The sequence below is a fragment of the Mesoplodon mirus genome, assembly GCF_964341445.2.
Source record: "Mesoplodon mirus genome assembly, chromosome: 12".
NCBI classification, from domain to species: Eukaryota; Metazoa; Chordata; class Mammalia; order Artiodactyla; family Ziphiidae; genus Mesoplodon; species Mesoplodon mirus.
In genome coordinates, this window is record NC_138988.1 from 31259053 (window position 1) to 31276037 (window position 16985).

Sequence of the window (16985 nt, forward strand, 5' to 3'; positions counted from 1 at the left end):
AGCCACTGCCTTTTTCTCGAGGGGCCCCAGAAAACTATCAGTCTCAGAAATGTAAGAAAAAAGAGCCAGCCACCCATAAAGCTTGACTTGTCACACAAGCTCAGAGCTTAATGCAGGGCTACTTACGTTTTCGGTAGAAATTGTTATGAGGGATGCGGACGTCGACAAGGCCTTGCAGGATCTGAGGATAAATAACCCAAAGTCAGAAGGCAAGGGAAGATTCATATCCTCAGGCCTCACATGGGTCTGGGACGACGAAGGAAAAGAAGTCCAGCAGTTTAGGGTTCCAGCAGTTTAGGGCATTGTCAAGGTCTGTAGGGCCTGGTCCTCCAAATTCCCATGATGTACTATGCAATGTAATGGGGAGTTAGGTTCATAAGAGGTTTTTTTCTTTTTCATTAGAGAGGAACTTTGGTCATACTGTGAAGCCAAAGGTCCCCTGCGGCATGTAAAATACACCCGAGATGGCCTGATAGCTGCTTTACCTTTGAGAAAATCTCCGCTTAGCCTGAGACACAATCAGGATGGAAATAATATCAAGTAATTATTCAGTAATACCCAATGCAAAACAGGTCTATTTAAAAAAAAGTAAACCATTGGGGATGAAGGGCCTCTCAAACAATGAAGAAATAAACGATGCGGACATTGTGGGAAGGCTTCCGGTGTCCTGTGCTCCTTGTGTGACACTGCCCTGGCCCTCCCTGCCGCGGGCTGCGAGGCAGCACAGGTGGATAGGACAGGCCTGCGGGACCTGCAAGACGGGCCCAGAGAGGTGCTGCGGCCGGAAGGAACACGGCCCGCCTCTCCCCCGCCTCAGGGTTCTTGAGGTAGAGGCCAGGGCTCGCATTAGCAGCCATCACTCCTCTCATCTCCCTGGGAATGGTCTGAACCCCTTAACTGCACTCTCAGGAGTCCTGTGCACTGACTGAAGTGGGAAGATCCTGCCGTAACTGCTCTGGACTAAAACGCACCCTCTGCAGCATGACAGAATCTGACTACTCTGGAAGTGGAAGCCCAGAGGTGAGGCCAATGGCAAGCTGTCCAACACACAGGGCTGAGCATCAGACATCTTCTTTGTTCTACTATCTATCCTGCACTCATGCATCTATCCATCTTCCATCCATCCATCCTCCACCTCTGCTCCACCTACCCAACTACCCATCCATCCTGCATCTCTGACTCAGACATGCACATGTCTATCCATGTGTCCACTTATCCTGCATCTGCCCATCCATCCTCCATCACCTATCCATCCTGCACCTCTGGATCACATATGCATAATTCTACCCACGTATCCATCTATCCTGCATCCACCAATCCAACCACCCTCCATCCCTGCTGTCTCCAGACATTTTCCCATCCATCCAACCAAGCATTCAGCCATCCAGCTATTTTCAGCATCCCTAAATCATCGATGCATGCACGTCCATCAGTTCATGCATCAGTTCATGCATCCATCTATCCTGTATCTACCTACACATCCATTCTCCATCCCTGCATTATCCAGGCTTCCTCCCATCCATTGATCCATCGAATCTATACCTAGGAGCTACCTCATGCAAGAGCAGCCAAAGACAGAGTCCTTGCTCTTACAGAGGTAAGAATGGAAGACACAAGCAAGCAAACAGACGATCATAACACAATGTGACACAATGGGCTGAGTGCTCGGGTGCTCCAGGAAAGACTTTGGGACATGCATTTATTTTCTCCCAGTGTTTTCACATCCCTGACAACTCAGAACATGGAAATTTCTAAAACCCTGTTTGGCCACTCTATTCTGGAAAGAGATCAGTGGAGAGGGGATCAGTGCAATGTCATGACTGAAAAGAGGATTTCATGGATAGAACATACCGCAGAATCTGATTCTGGGTGCTTCCTCAGACATGGGCCACACCCATGAATGAGTCATGTTCACAACTTCTAAATAGAGCCCATTCTCTCACCTCCTAGGAGGATCCACCCCACCCTGAGGCAGGGTCCGGTTCCTGCAACAGAGTGAGATAATTTGCTCTTGGGAGGTCTCAGCCTCAGACTCTCCTCTCTTGGTTTTCCACACACGTTCCCTACACAACCTCATTTAGACCCAAGACCTTTAATATCATCATTGGCTGATGGCTTTAACTGTACAACTCCAGGCCAGACTTTCTTCAGCTCCACCTGTACAGCCAACTGTCTACTTGACACCTGCACTTGATGGTCTCACAGGGAACTTGAACTTCAAACATCCAAAATGGAGCTCTTCGCTTATTGCTCAAGCCCACCATCCGTCTCCTCCTCTTACTCAGAAAACACTACCTTTATCCAATTGAAGTACCAGAAAGTCACCTGGGACGCCTCACCGTCCCTCATCCTTCATTCCAATTTGCCAGTAAGTCCTGTCTTCTTCCTTCCAAAGCTTCTCCGGTCTTGTCTCCACTGCTACCACCCCAGTCTACACCACCCTCATCTCCAAGCCACAACAGCACCCTAATGGGTTTCTCTGCTTCTGTCTGTGCTCACCTACAATCCTTCAGTGTTTCTCTTATTGTACTTAGAAAAACTCCAGTCTCCTTCCCATAACCTGTAAGGTCCTACATTGATCTAGCCCAGTGGTTCTCAAAGTGGTTCTTGGGAGTCCAAGACGTCAAACTATTTGCATAATAACACTAAATGTCACTTGTCTTTTTCACTTTTATTCTCTCTAAAGCATACTGATGTTCAGAGCCTACATAATGGGGGATAATGTCATCATTCTGAAGGCTAATGAAGTAAGTGTTGTGTATCCTTGTGTTTAAAGTTTTTCTGAGTTTTAATTTCTAATATGGTAATATCAATAGTTATAACCTCTATAAACAAAGGCTCGTTGGGTTCTCAATAATTCTTAAGAGTGTAAAGGGGTCCTGAGATTTTTTTAAAAATGAGAATCTCTGGGCTTCCCTGGTGGCACAGTGGTTGAGAATCTGCCTGCTAATGCAGGGGACACGAGTTCAAGCCCTGGGCTGGGTGGATCCCACATGCCGCGGAGCAACTAGGCCCGTGAGCCACAACGACTGAGCCTGCGCGTCTGGAGCCTGTGCTCCGCGACAAGAGAGGCCGCGATAGTGAGAGGCCCGCGCACGGCGATGAAGAGTGGCCCCAGCTTGCCACAACTAGAGAAAGTCCTCGCACAGAAACGAAGACCCAACACAGCAAAAATAAATTAATTAATTAATTTAAAAAAAAAATCTTTAAAAAAAAAAAAAAATGAGAATCTCTGATTCAGCCCCAGAATCCCTTTCCAACCTTTTCTCAACCCATTCTTTCCCTCACCCTCTGGGCTCCAGTCACCCTGGCCTCCTTCCAGCATCTTGAACTGACTTTGTTTTATCCACCGCTGCCCATGCTCCTGTCTCACAGAGGCTCATCACAGCTTCTCCGGCCTCCCCTGTTTTCAATCACTGCACCGTCTTCATTTCCTCTATAATACTTATTACAATTTGTAATTACTTGTCTTCTTGTTAATTGTCTGCCTCCCCCACTGGCCTGCATCTGCCCAGGGACCTGCTCTGACTTATTTACTCCCCACGGTGCTCAAGCACAGTGCCAGATACATCATGGGCATGATACAGATACCTGTTGAATGAATGAACAGATAAGTACAAGGCAGGAACGCAAGGAGAAAGCAGGTACTGGCCCCCTGAGCCCTGGACAGAGGGCAGGCACACTGCTGCTGAGAGCACGTTACCTGCTGGGGCACCCGGAAGCGCACATAGGAGCAGAGGTGGAGCATTTCACTCATCTCTTCTGGAGTGGACGGGATCAAGGGAATCTTCTCCACGGCGGCCGACTCCTGCAGTTCTTTGAGCCGCTGTACAAATGGATTATCAGTTGAGTACTGCAGACCTGTGGGATTCAAACCAAAACAGCTTGGCAATATACCTACCTTCTTACCAAACCCCATTTTATACAGAGAACTTCCAGTATCAGCCCAGAACTAATATATTCCTGGTGTTTTTCACCAGATTTCTTTTTCATTGGTACCGACATCCTTGCTCAAAGTCAGAACCACACTCTGAGAAACATAGAAAAAAATTCTTCAGAATATTTTAGGGGCGCTCGTTACTCAAACTGTGGTCCATGGACCAGCAGTACCGGGAGCCCATAAGAAATGCAGCATCTCAGCCTTTCCCCTAAGTCTCTTAAATCAGAATCTCACTAAAGTTGCCAGGGGATTCATACGTAGGATAGAGTTTAAGCAGCACCAGTCTAGAAGACAGCTTGCCTGAGCCCCTTTCACATCTGTATGGTTGAGAGGAGACCTGGTGAAATACATGACTGGACTGGAGCGACTGACTACTCCTTCCGTCCGCCTGGACCCACTTAATAATCTCTTATTTGAGGTCAATCCATAAACACAGCGAGAATGAGTCCCCTTGTGAGCTGTCTCCCACATAGTCCCTCCTCCTCCAGGGGAGCATTAGGTGATCCTGAGCTTGAACAGCTTTGACATTGACCATTATTTTCTATCACCTGAAGCACGACGACACCAAGAGTTCACATGAGCTGACGTATACAGGAGGGTAAAACTAATTTCATTTCCAACACCGAGCAAATTTCTAGGTGTTTAACTTAGCTGAAGAGCTAGAGCTTTGCAAGAGAGGCAGTGGCATCCATACTGTGCCACAGAAATCCACACTTTATAAAACTCCTATATTCAGCAACTCCTCTAAATCTAACATGGGTATCATGTGGCTCTCATGATGCCATGGGCAGATTACATGATCTATTCCCTTCTGCTTTAAAAATAATCCTAGGGCTTCCCTGGTGGCGCAGTGGTTGAGAGTCCGCCTGCCGATGCAGGGGACACGGGTTCGTGCCCCGGTCCGGGAAGATCCCACATGCCGCGGAGCGGCTGGGCCTGTGAGCCATGGCCGCTGAGCCTGCGCGTCCGGAGCCTGTGCTCTGAAGCGGGAGAGGCCAGAACAGTGAGAGGCCCGCGTACCGCAAAAATAAATAAATAAATAAATAATAATAATAATAATAATAATAATAATAATCCTAAACTAAATGTCATGTGGTATACCCTGAATTGGATTCTGGACCAGAAAAGGACATTTGTGGAAAAACTAATGAAATCCAAATAAAGCCTGGAGTTTAGTTAACAGTAATGAACCAGTGTTGGTTTCCTAGTTGTGACAAATTTACTGAGGTTCATGAGCTGTTAAAGGGGAGAACTGGGTGAAGGGCATGTGGGCCCCTCTGTACTATCTTTGCAACATTTCTGTAAATGTAAAATTATTTCAAAGTAAAAAAAAAGCATATCTTTGGGCCTCCCTGGTGGCGCAGTGGTTGAGAGTCCGCCTGCCGATCCAGGGGATACGGGTTCGTGCCCCGGTCTGGGAGGATCCCATATGCCGCGGAGCGGCTGGGCCCGTGAGCCATGGCCGCTGAGCCTGTGCGTCCGGAGCCTGTGCTCTGCAACGGGAGAGGCCACAACAGTGAGAGGCCCGCGTACAGCAAAAAAAAAAAAAAAAAAAAAAAAAAAGCATATCTTTTCATTTTCATATATAAACAAATGTAATTCTAAACTTCTAATGGAAACTCTGGTGTAAAACTCTTTCTCTGAGCAAATGAACATAAATTCAAAAAAGACCTTCCGTAAGTGATTTAAGATCTGACCTTCCGTAAGTGATTTAAAATCTAAATAACCTTCCAGAGGGGTTATTCCTCCAACTCTCAAACTTTATAAGACTAAATGATTTCAGACACAGTGCTTGGGAAAAGGAGAAGAGAAAACCCTTTGGGAGCTTGCCTTTGATTTCAATGAGCTTAACAGACCTGAAAACTTAACTTTCAGAGTAAGTAAAAGATTTCAAAGGTAAATTTAGTTATGTTTCAGTGGAAGGTGTACAAGTTCAATTCATGGCTGGATTCTAGCGGGTAAAGGAGGTAATGAATATGAGTCATATATAAAAGAGGTAGTGAATGTGAAAGGACTTCCCCCAAAAACCACAGCTTGGGCTCTGGAGCGAGACAGCCTAGGGTCAGTCCCTATCCTGGCTCCAGCACTAGCGTAATTACTTCTATGGTCCCACCTATAAAATGGGCATACTAAATCGATCTGGATAAGAATTACATATGTAAAAAGTCACTGAGATATACACTAAAAATCAGGACAATTTACTATGTGTAAACCATACTCCAATAAAGTACCAGGGGTGGGGAGGGGAGCAAGCGAAGGAAGAAGAGAGAAAAATTAAGATTTTTCTCACTAACACACTCTAAATCCAAGTTTGAAGGCTTATATATATAAAAAATTTTTTAATCTAACTTTAGTGCTCACTTCAGGGGCATATATACTAAAATTGGAACAATACAGAGAAGATTAGCATAGCCCCTGCGCAAGGATGACATGCAAGTTCATGAAGTACCATATTTTAAAAATAAAAATAAAAAAATAAAAATCCAACTTCAGATCATAATTTCGGGGACACGTTACAGCTCAAGTTGACATGAATACCTGTAAGAACAGAGAAACTAAAGTTTGTTGATTAAAACAAAAAAAATCTTGTGGAACTTCCCTAGTGGCACAGTGGTTAAGAATCCACCTGCCAATGCAGGGGACACGGGTTCGAGTCCTGGTTTGGGAAGATCCTACATGCTGTGGAGCAACTAAGCCTGTGCGCCACAACTACTGAGCCTGCGCTCTAGAGCCTGCGAGCCACAACTACTGAGCCCACGTGCTGCAATTACTGAAGCCCCCGTGCCTAGAGCCTGTGCTCCACAAGAGAAGCCACCGCAATGAGAAGCCCACACACCGCAAGGAAGAGTAGCCCCCGCTTGCCACAACTAGAGAAAGCCCGCGTGCAGCAACGAAGACCCAACATAGCCAAAAATAAATAAATTAATTAATTAAAAAAAAAAATCTTATAATGAATAAAGATCTCTGAGTTTTCAGCAAAAAAAGGAAGAGGCATGATAACAGTACCTTCACCTCACAAGGTTAAGGCAAGAATTAAATCCATATAAATCCATATAAATTCTTAGCTCATAAGAATTCAATAAATGTTGGGTGTTAATATTATCATTATATTTCAAAGTATTTATATGTTGTAAAGTACTATACACATTTAAATTAACCACCTCAAATTCTTTGTGGAACAAGGCTGGCTCTATATTTTAAAACTCAAGTGCTCGCTTCGGCAGCACATGTACTAAAATTGGAACAATACAGAGAAGATCAGCATGGCCCCTGCACAAGGACGACATGCAAATTCGTGAAGCGTTCCATATTTTTCAAATGTAAAATAGATAGCTAGTGGGAAGCAGCTGCGGTGCTTTGTGACCACCTAGAGGGGTGGGATAGGGAGGGTGGGAGGGAGGGAGATGCAAGAGGGAAGAAATATGGGCACATATGTATATGTATAACTGATTCACTTTGTTATAAAGCAGAAACTGACACAACATTGTAAAGCAATTATACTCTAATAAACATGTTAAAATTTTTAAAAACTCAATACGGTTATGATTATGGTTATACAACTATTGTTTCTGTCACTGAAGCAATCTGATTAGTATCTCTAAAATATCGTCAAAAAGATGATTTTAAAAAAACAGTCAGGGCTTCCCTGGGGCGCAGTGGTTGAAGTCCGCCTGCCGATGCAGGGGACATGGGTTCGTGTCCCGGTCCGGGAAGATCCCACATGCCGCGGAGCGGCTGAGCCTGCGGCTGAGCCTGCGCGTCTGGAGCCTGTGCTCCGCAACGGGAGAGGCCACAACAGTGAGAGGCCCGCGTACCACAAAAAAAAAAAAAACAGTCAGAGCAGACACTGCCATTTATGTCTTCAGAGATTCAGACCCCGCTGAGCTCAAGTCACTCATAGGGTTATTTCAGCCTCATAACTCACCGGCAGGGCACACAAGAGACAGGCTGCAGACATCTGATGGGTAGTAAGCAGCATACACCCCAGCCACGTGGCCGCCCATGGAGGTGCCTATCAGGTGGAAGGGTTTTTTGTTCAGCTTGAGGCATTCTACAAACTAGGAAGGGAAACGAGAAAGAGCCTTGGTTATACAGCTGTGGACAACGACAATGGTGATTACAGAGTAGAAAACCTCTGTACTTCCTATGGGGACAAGTGAAAAGGACTGCTGATGAAAGGGAATCTGGAATCTACTGGATCTATTATCCAGATGAGCCCTGTTACATGCATGTACTTCTCTTTACCTGACACAGGTTACTGAAAGGTCATTTGTAAGTATAAAATCAACAAGGATTCCCCTAATTCATCAGTCAGCAAACTTTTAAAATAAAGGCTCCGAGAGTAAATATTTTCTTGGGGAAATTTTTGTGGGCCACATGACCTCTGTTGCAACTATTCACCTCTCCTGTCGTAGCACAAAAGCAGCTAAAGACAACATGTTAATGAGAGAGTGTCGTTCAGTCCCAATAAAACTTACCTTACAAAACTCGGTAGTAGGCCAAACAGAGCCCATGGGCCACAGTTTGCTGACCGCTGCCCTAATTTAAGGCCTTTCCATCCATCCAACCATCCATTCAGATAACGATCCACCCATCCATCTATTCAACCATCCAACCATTCATCCAACCATCCATCCAACTTTCCATCTATCCAACCATTCAACCAACTATCCACCCATCTGCCCATTCACCTAAAAAATATTTATTGGATGTCCATTATGTACAAGGAACTATGGTCAGCTGCTGAGGATACAGCAAAGAGTCAAAGAAACAAGGTTCCTGACCTCAACAGAGTACATAGTTCAATGGGGGGAGAGGGGCAGGCATTAAATAAATATCCTCAACTGGGAAAAATATGTCATTTGAAGCTTATGAACCACTAAATTTTGAAATAGCTCATGAGCCCCATGACCTTGAAAGCCCTGTCAGAGGGGGCTGAAGATAGATACTAAATTAGAACCAAATGCAAAGAGCACCCTCCCCATCCTCTACAAGTAGGCAGACATGCTGTTACTGTCATCATGTAGCTGGTAAGCAGAAAAATAGACTCTAAAAAAATAAATGGTCTTGAGGAATTCTAAACTCCCTTTCTGAAGAGCTGAGAAAATGCCCAGATGGCATTTCCTTAGAAACAACTGCAATAGGCTTAGAGGAGAACAGTCTGCAATAAGCCCTGGTCCTCCACAGCTGACCAAGGATACCACTGGGCTGCTGCCATTTTGTTTGCAATTACTTGCAGACAGAATGCATTGGAGAATGGTTGAGTCAGAATGGAACTCCCTTGCCTACTCTTCAGACTTGGGCATGCAGTAGTGGGCAAGACTCACCTGGGCAATTTTTGGTGGAGCCTCCTGCTTACCTGGTGTATCCTCTTGACTTGCCCATCTATGGACAGATCATCCAGGGAGGAGCGGGTGGTGCCCTCATGTCCTGGCATGTCCACGCAGACCAAGTGCAGGTTCTTTGGAAGGAACTGAGGATACACAGGCACACAGTGTCAGTATGTGCAGTGTAGAACATGTCTGCTCATTTTTCTGGGGAGGCTACCCCTACTTACCAAGTGACCTGGGCAGCCACTCCCGGGGAGGCTATGAACCTGGACCACCCAGTATCTTACCCTAGAACATCTGATGTGAATAAACATTGCCAGTAGCCTTATAGGGAGCAGAAACCCCCAAAATCTAATACAGAAATGGAAGGAGACTCGGGGGAATGACTGGAAAACGGGGACAAAGGTCAGGGTAGCAGGCCTGCGTCCTTTGCTCTTTCTTGACACCAGCTGGCAGGTACTACGTCCTCCTCCTTTCCCTCACCCCTTCCACACTTAACTCTAGTCACGCAGCCACTGACTTGGGACTATAAGGGATAGTTCTGCTCTCCCAGAGTCCTGTCCAGCTCCAGAGCCCACAGGAGCAATGCTTTTCCTAAGAACCATGTCTGATCGCCCTAATTCTGGTTTCAACTATTTTTTTTCCTGCATTAAGTCTAATTCCTAGGGTATTTTTATCCTAAACACCTTCTTCCATTTAAATATGTGCCACATTTAACGAGGAATCTGAGAAACATCAGTTATCAATAAACAAATATTCAGTTATATGAAAGATGGAGACAGCAAGTGAGAGGTTCATTAAGGCATGAGGATGACTGTCCTCATAGTGAAATTTGGAAATAAGAACATAAGGAAGGAGAGGATGTATGAGCCTTTTCCTCCTGGTGTGACGCATACTTGGGGTCATTCAGGTATGGTCCTGCTTGAGGTGGGAGCCTGGGGTGCTTCCCTCCCAAGACCTCTCCCAGCCCCCATCTTCACCTGCTGTTCACTCTTACCAGTAAAGCAAGTTGCCACACCCAAGTAAACCAGGACAGAAAGGGAGTGATTTGGAAAACTACCCCAGAAAGCTGCCAGATCAAGACTGTTTCTCTAAAGGGCTAAGGAAAAGCAGAAACAGAAGGAAGACGGAAGGAGATGGGGAGGGGAGAAGGAGAAACAGAAAAGGGAGGAGGAGGGGAAGGAAGGGAGAATCTTGGAGTATAAAAAAACAAATGAGTTTTTAAAAGCTGGATCTTGATAGTCATGACAGGCCTGAGATGAAACTGAGTGTCAGAAATCTTCCCTAAGAAATACTCATACGGTGAAATGATTTTTAAGGCACAGATTTTACAAATAACATTCAATTCAGTAAAGTTTGTCTAATAAAAGGATCTGAATAATATACTGCATTAATTTTAGGATGATTTGAGCCACAGTTCTGGGTTCCCCTTGCTTTCTACCCCTGCTGATGACATCGTGTCCAAGTGGAAACCTCTTCTTGACTGAGTGACACCCTCTGAAGAGAGAAGGCTCTAGGACTGCACCTTGACCACGCTGAGCCACATGTCCTTATGGGCAGAGAATCCGTGGAGCATGAGGATGGAAGGCTTGTTCCCAGGCCTGCCGCGGAAGGAGTAACAGAACTGATAGTCTTCGTGGCGCACATAGCGCACCTGCATGCCCAGTGCCCTCCGCCAGTACCTGGGGACAGAAAATACAGGCAAGTCAAAGTCATTGAGCTCCAGAGAAGCAGCTTCGGGAGGGGGACTCTGTATAGTCTCACTTTGAAGTAAGACCAACACTCTTCCCAGCCCTCGTCCTCCACGCATGTCTCTGGAGCCCCCAGAGCTTCATCCTCAAGGAGCACTAAAGCCAAACCATTCCAGAAAGCACCTTACATGAATATTCTGTAAGTAACATGTATATATGTTACTAAGCAGTCTATTAGAAAGGGAAAAGGGGGTGTTTTCTTAAGAAGCATGACACATAATAACCCCTTGTTAACATGAATTTCTAGCAGTTTTGAATCGCAGTGCAAAGAAGGAGCAGACAATGGGACCTCACTGGGTGTCTGACTTGAGCCCTTTCTCTGCCTTGCTTGTTTGAGCTTCAGCAGAATTGGAAACGGCTGGTGGTAAGGCTGGGGAGGACTCCAGAGACGCCAAGACAGAGGTGGTTTCCCCTCGAAGACAGCTGGCTTGCAGTTCCTGGTGGGCCATGTTCATTGACACCTGAAATCTGGGACGAGCAGCTGTGGACGTACAGGCGTGAGTGACTCTGGGTACAGGGCAGTTGCCCTGGAGTCCTAGAGGACCTCACTGCAGAGATACTTTGATTGGAAGGAAATGCATCAGAAGACTTAAAGGTAAAGTGTGTTCCCTCTTGTCACCTACAACTTGCTACTCATGGAGATGAAGAAGCGGACTCATCAAGGCTGCAGTTGCTGGTGGTGGCATCATTCCACATCCACAAATCTCTGGATGGGAAGAAAGGACAACAGGAGGCTGTCTGACGGATGCCTGGATTCCTTATTGTCTCAGGACTCAACATACCTCACAGCTGTCCAGTGTGGGTGATTCCAGTGACTGCTGTGAAAAACACTACTTTGCCTATTTGTAATTCTATTTGAGCAAGCTGGAAGTTTAATTAGCCTTTCAACCAACCAAATTTCAGGAGATGGGTTGGGAAGTATCCCCGCAGGTTACGCCCCACCAGGGAAAGGTCCATTCTAATCTTCCTGGGGTAGCTTTTGGAACTTTTTCATTCCTTGGAACTGCTGCTCTTGCTGCCAGCAGCCTCCTCCGGTCCACAGCTTACAGCTCCTCCTTGGAGAATTTCCTCTTTTTCTTTGGGACACTCTTGTTTCCTGACTCTTCATCAGGGTCACTAACTGGTTCCTCTTTGGGGAAAGATTTCTTCCTCTTGGGAAGATTTCCACTGACGGCTGTCTCTTCAGGATCACTACTAACTAGCTCCTCCTTGGAAAAAGATTTCTTTTTCTTGGGTTTGGAGAAAGAGACCAACGAATCTTCCGTGCCATTCTCCTGAGAAGCCTCCTGGGGCTTTCACTTTCTTCTTTTTGGGTCTTGCACTTGTCTCCTTGCGTTCCCCCTGAGCACTGATGCTGTTTTCTGAAGATGCAAGGGGAACTGCAGCCAGCTGTTCTCTTCCTTCTTTAAGCGTTTCTTCTCCTGTTTCTCCAGCTTCCTAGTAATCTCAGCGGCGGCTTCGCCTGCCTGAACCATTGCCTCCTTCATGACATCCAGATTCTTTCACGGAATCTCTCCAGTCTCATAGGACAGCTGCTCCTTGACTTGTTCTTGAAGCTTCTCCACAAATACACTTGAGGGCACCTCAGAGAAGCAATCAATTTATGAGGATATACTGCATCTGTTGGCCAGGTATTGGGAGATGCAGCCTTTGTTCTTAGCAGCTGCCTGGCCAATGAACGTGGAGTGGAAAATCAGACCATATTTTGGGGTGTTATCCCTTGTCTTCAGGGCTCTGGAAACTTGGTCCCTTTGCTGGGCCCAGGGAATCACTCAGACACAAGGACTGGCCATCAGAGTCTTAACCATATTTAAGTGTTACTGTGGTTTCAAAGAAGCTATTCATTCTCAAGTATTGGATTTTGATTGATTTGACTGCTTAAAAAAAAAACTGTTTGGATTTTAATTGTGATGCAGAATTTATGGTAACAAACATTTGGTTTTGTACAGACATAATTTCCACTATGATGGATAAGCTTGATAAAGGTCATATGCCCTCCTCTGCCTTCCACTCCAGATATATTTTTCCTAGAGACTCTGACAGTGAGAACTTGTTTCATAAGAATTATCTCATCAGCCCTCTGATTTTATTCCTTACAACATATGGCAGCTGGTTGAAAGCTCAGCTTCTGTTGGTTACATAAGACTTGGCAGTGCTGGAGTTTGGCCTGAAACTGATTTCAATATGAAATTACCGTCTAAACAAATTGAACTCTCTGCATGAAGAATCTCTCCAAGATGGAAGATAATTAATTCAATCAGAGATTCACTTTGTGGTATACTTTGCATCAAAGAGGTAGCCAAGTCGTACAATAGCAAATAGCCTAAATGGACCAACTTTAACCCTTTGTGTAAAATAAAGGGAGAGGGAGATGAGGATATATATTCATATTTACTCATACCTGCATACAAAATGCATGGGAGCATATACAAGGTACTACTAAAATGAGTATCTGGAGCGGAGGTGGGAACTACTGTGAGAAGTAGGTAGAGAGGGAACAGCAGTGGGAGGCAGACTTACCATGCTTTTTTTAGTACTTTTTCAGTGAATATATTGCCTATTCAAAACGTTAAAGATACAATAAAACTGGCTAGCTTAACAGCTCTTCTTATGACAAAACATACATATTTCATGATTCAAATATGATACGGTAACATGAATTTGTTCACACATTCATATCCCAGCTCATTCATTTACTGGCTATATGATCATGAAACTCAATTTCCTCATCTATAATATGGGAAAATGTTGCATTCTACTGAGGATATGGTTAAGATTAAAAGAGATAATCCATTACAAAGTCTGGTTCAATGCCCAACACACGGGAAATAATCAATAAATGGTAGTTTTATTATTATATAAAAAAGATTCTGTCCTTCAAATATATCATTTGCCAAAATTCCAGAAAAATTGTGGAAAATTTTGTGACAAATATGATAGCCATATAAGTGGAATCACACAATATTTGTTCTTTGGTGTCTGGCTTATTTCACTTAGCAAAATGTTTTCAAGGTTCATCCATGTTGTACCCTACATCAGAATTTTATTCCTTTTTAAGGTTGAATAATATCCCATTGTATGTATATACCACATTTTGTTTATCATTTATCTGTTGATGGATATTTGGATTGTTTCCATTTTTTTGGCAATTGTGCATAATGCTGCTATGTACACTGGTATATAAGTATCTGTTTGAGTCCTTGCTTTCAGTTCTTTGGGGTATAGAAGTACAATTGTTGGATCACATAGTAATTCTGTGTTTAACTTTTTAAGGAACCACTAAACTTTTCCACAGTAGTTATACCACTTTACATTTCTACCAGCAAAGCACAAGGGTTCCAGTTTCTCTACATCCTCACCAACACTTGCTATTTTCCATTTTTTTAATAATAGCCATCCTAATGTGTGTGTCGTATATCACTGTGGTTTTCATTTGCATTTCCCTAAGGACAAGGATGTTGAATATACATTTTTTTTTATTGAGATATAGTTTACATACCAAAAAATTCACCCTTTTAAATGGTACAACTGAGGTGTTTTTAGTATATTCACAAAGTTGTGCAACCATCACCACTAATCCTGGAACATTTTTATCAAAAAGAAACCTGACTGCAGAAATAGAGACAGATGTAGAGAACAAACATATGGACACCAAGCAGGGAAAGGGGGGTGGGGTGGGATGAATTAGGAGATTGGGATTGACATATACACACTAACATGTATAAAATAGATAACTAATGAGAACCTGCTGTAGAGCACAGGGAACTCTACTTTACTTCGCTGTATACAGTAGAAACTAACACAACATTGTAAAACAACTATATCCCCCAAAAAGCAAATCCTTCTCGCCATTAGGGTGATAGTTGTAAACTAAGTTCCCACTTTTCCATTCTCTGGTCATTGAATAAAGCTTGCACTGCTTCAATCTCAAAAAAAAAAAAAAGAAGCCCAACTGAACTATATACTTACAAATAGTTAAAAAGGTAAATTTTATATTGTGTATATTTTACCACAATTAAAAAAGAAAAAGAAAGAAATCCATACCCATGAGCACTCACTCACCATTCTCCTCTGCAGCTCCTGGCAACCACTAGTTTACTTCAAGTCTCTATGGATTTGCCTATTCTAGACATTTCCCATGAATGGGTTCATTCAATACGTGGCCTTTTGTGTCTGGCGTATTTCACTTAGCGTGTTTTCAAGTTCATCCATTATAGAATATATCAGTATTTCATTCCTTTTTAAGGCTAAATAATATTCCATCATATGGATATGCCATATTTGTTTATCCATTCATCTGTTGATGGACATTTGGGTTGTTTCTACTTCTGAGCTATTAGGAATAGTGCCACTATGAACACACATATACAAGTTTTCCTATGGACATATGTTTTCTGTTCTCTTGGGTGTTCTCATTTCATGTAGGAGTAGAATTCCTGGGTCATATAGTAGCTTTAAAAAAAAAAACCTTTTGAGGAACTGCCAGACTGTATTCCAAAGTGGTTACATCATTTCACATTCTCCACTAGCAGTATATGAGGGATCCAATTTCTCTACATCCTTCATTGTTATTTTTTAGAGAAACTTTCAATGTAAGTATAAATAATACAGAAAAGTACACATATTATAAGTGTACAGCCTGATGAATCTGCACAAAGTGAATGAACCCATTATCTGCCACCCAGACCAAGGTCTAGACTACGACCAGCATCCCAGATATCCACCTCATGCCTCTCCCCATTAATACCTCCTAAAGGTAACCACTACCTCATTTTCAAACAGGAGAGTTCTGCATGTTTTAGAATTTTATCATACAATAAGTTCTTATTTGTATCTGACTCCTTCCACTCAATATTACGTTTGTAAGGATCATTCATGTAGTAAAATGTAGCGTTACTTCTTTCCATTTTCATAGCTATATAGTACTCCATTGTGTGAATAATGGTGTGACTATACCTCAATTTATTTATCTATTACAGTATTAATGGACATTGGGTGTTTCCAGTTTGGAGGTATTATAAATGGAGCTGCTATGGAACATTTTTGTATATATCTTTTGATCAATACATATACACACTTCTTTTGGGTGAAATTAGTGGGTCATTTTGTCAAACAGTTTTCCAAAGTGGATGAACCAGTTTACACTTCAGTCAACAATACACCAGATTCTAGTTGTTGCAAATCTATAGTGGGTTAATAGTATCCCGCTAGAATTCATGTCCACCTGGAAACCGTGAATATGACCTTATTTGGAAATAGGGTCTTTGCAGATGTAGTCAAGTTAAGCTGAGGTCATAGTGGATTAGGGTTGGCTTCAAATCCAACGCGACTGGTGTCCTTATAAGAGGGAAATTAGGACACAGAAACACACAGAAGGAAGAACACCATGTGAAGACAGAGGCAGAGACAGGAGTAACACAACTACAAGTCAAGGAATGCCAAGGGTTGCTGGCAAACAGTAGAAGCTAGGGAGGGGGAAATGGAACAGATCCTCCCTCAGCGTCCAGAAGGAACCAACCTTGCCAGCGCTTTGATTTAGTATTTCTAGCCTCCCAGACTGTGAGAGAATAAATTTCTGTTGTTGTTAAGTCACCCAGTTTGTGGCAATTTGTTACAGCAGCCCTAGGGAACTAATACAACATCCTTGCCAATACTTGGAATTGTCAGTCAGCCCATTTCATTTTAGCCATTCTGAAGGGTGTGAAATGGTATCTCACTGTGGTTTTAATTTGAATATCCCTTAGGGCCAACAAAATTGAGCATCATTTCACATGTTTCTTGGCCATTATCTCCCCATCTTTAGGTCAAGTGTATATAATACAACATAACCATAAAAGTCTTCTGGACTTCCTACGTACACAATCATACCATCAGAAACAACATCAGTTTTATTTCTTCTTTTCCAATTATCCTCTTCTCTCTCTTATATGTATGATTTCTTATACTGATTGCACAACTGAGTTT

General features: G+C 43.5%; 1 protein-coding gene across 4 annotated transcripts in view; it reads right to left on the reverse strand.

Moving 5' to 3' along the window:
- Nucleotides 1-16985, reverse strand: part of ABHD6 (abhydrolase domain containing 6, acylglycerol lipase) — a 52559-nt gene that overhangs the window by 6765 nt on the left and 28809 nt on the right. For all 4 annotated transcript variants that reach the window (XM_082637422.1, XM_082637419.1, XM_082637420.1 and 1 more), the window contains 5 exons: nt 10796-10952; nt 9300-9413; nt 7866-7998; nt 3704-3861; nt 127-181 (listed from right to left, as the gene is read on the reverse strand). In XM_082637422.1, the coding sequence (XP_082493548.1) occupies nt 127-181; nt 3704-3861; nt 7866-7998; nt 9300-9413; nt 10796-10952 (617 nt within the window). The remainder of the gene's footprint in view (nt 1-126; nt 182-3703; nt 3862-7865; nt 7999-9299; nt 9414-10795; nt 10953-16985) is intronic.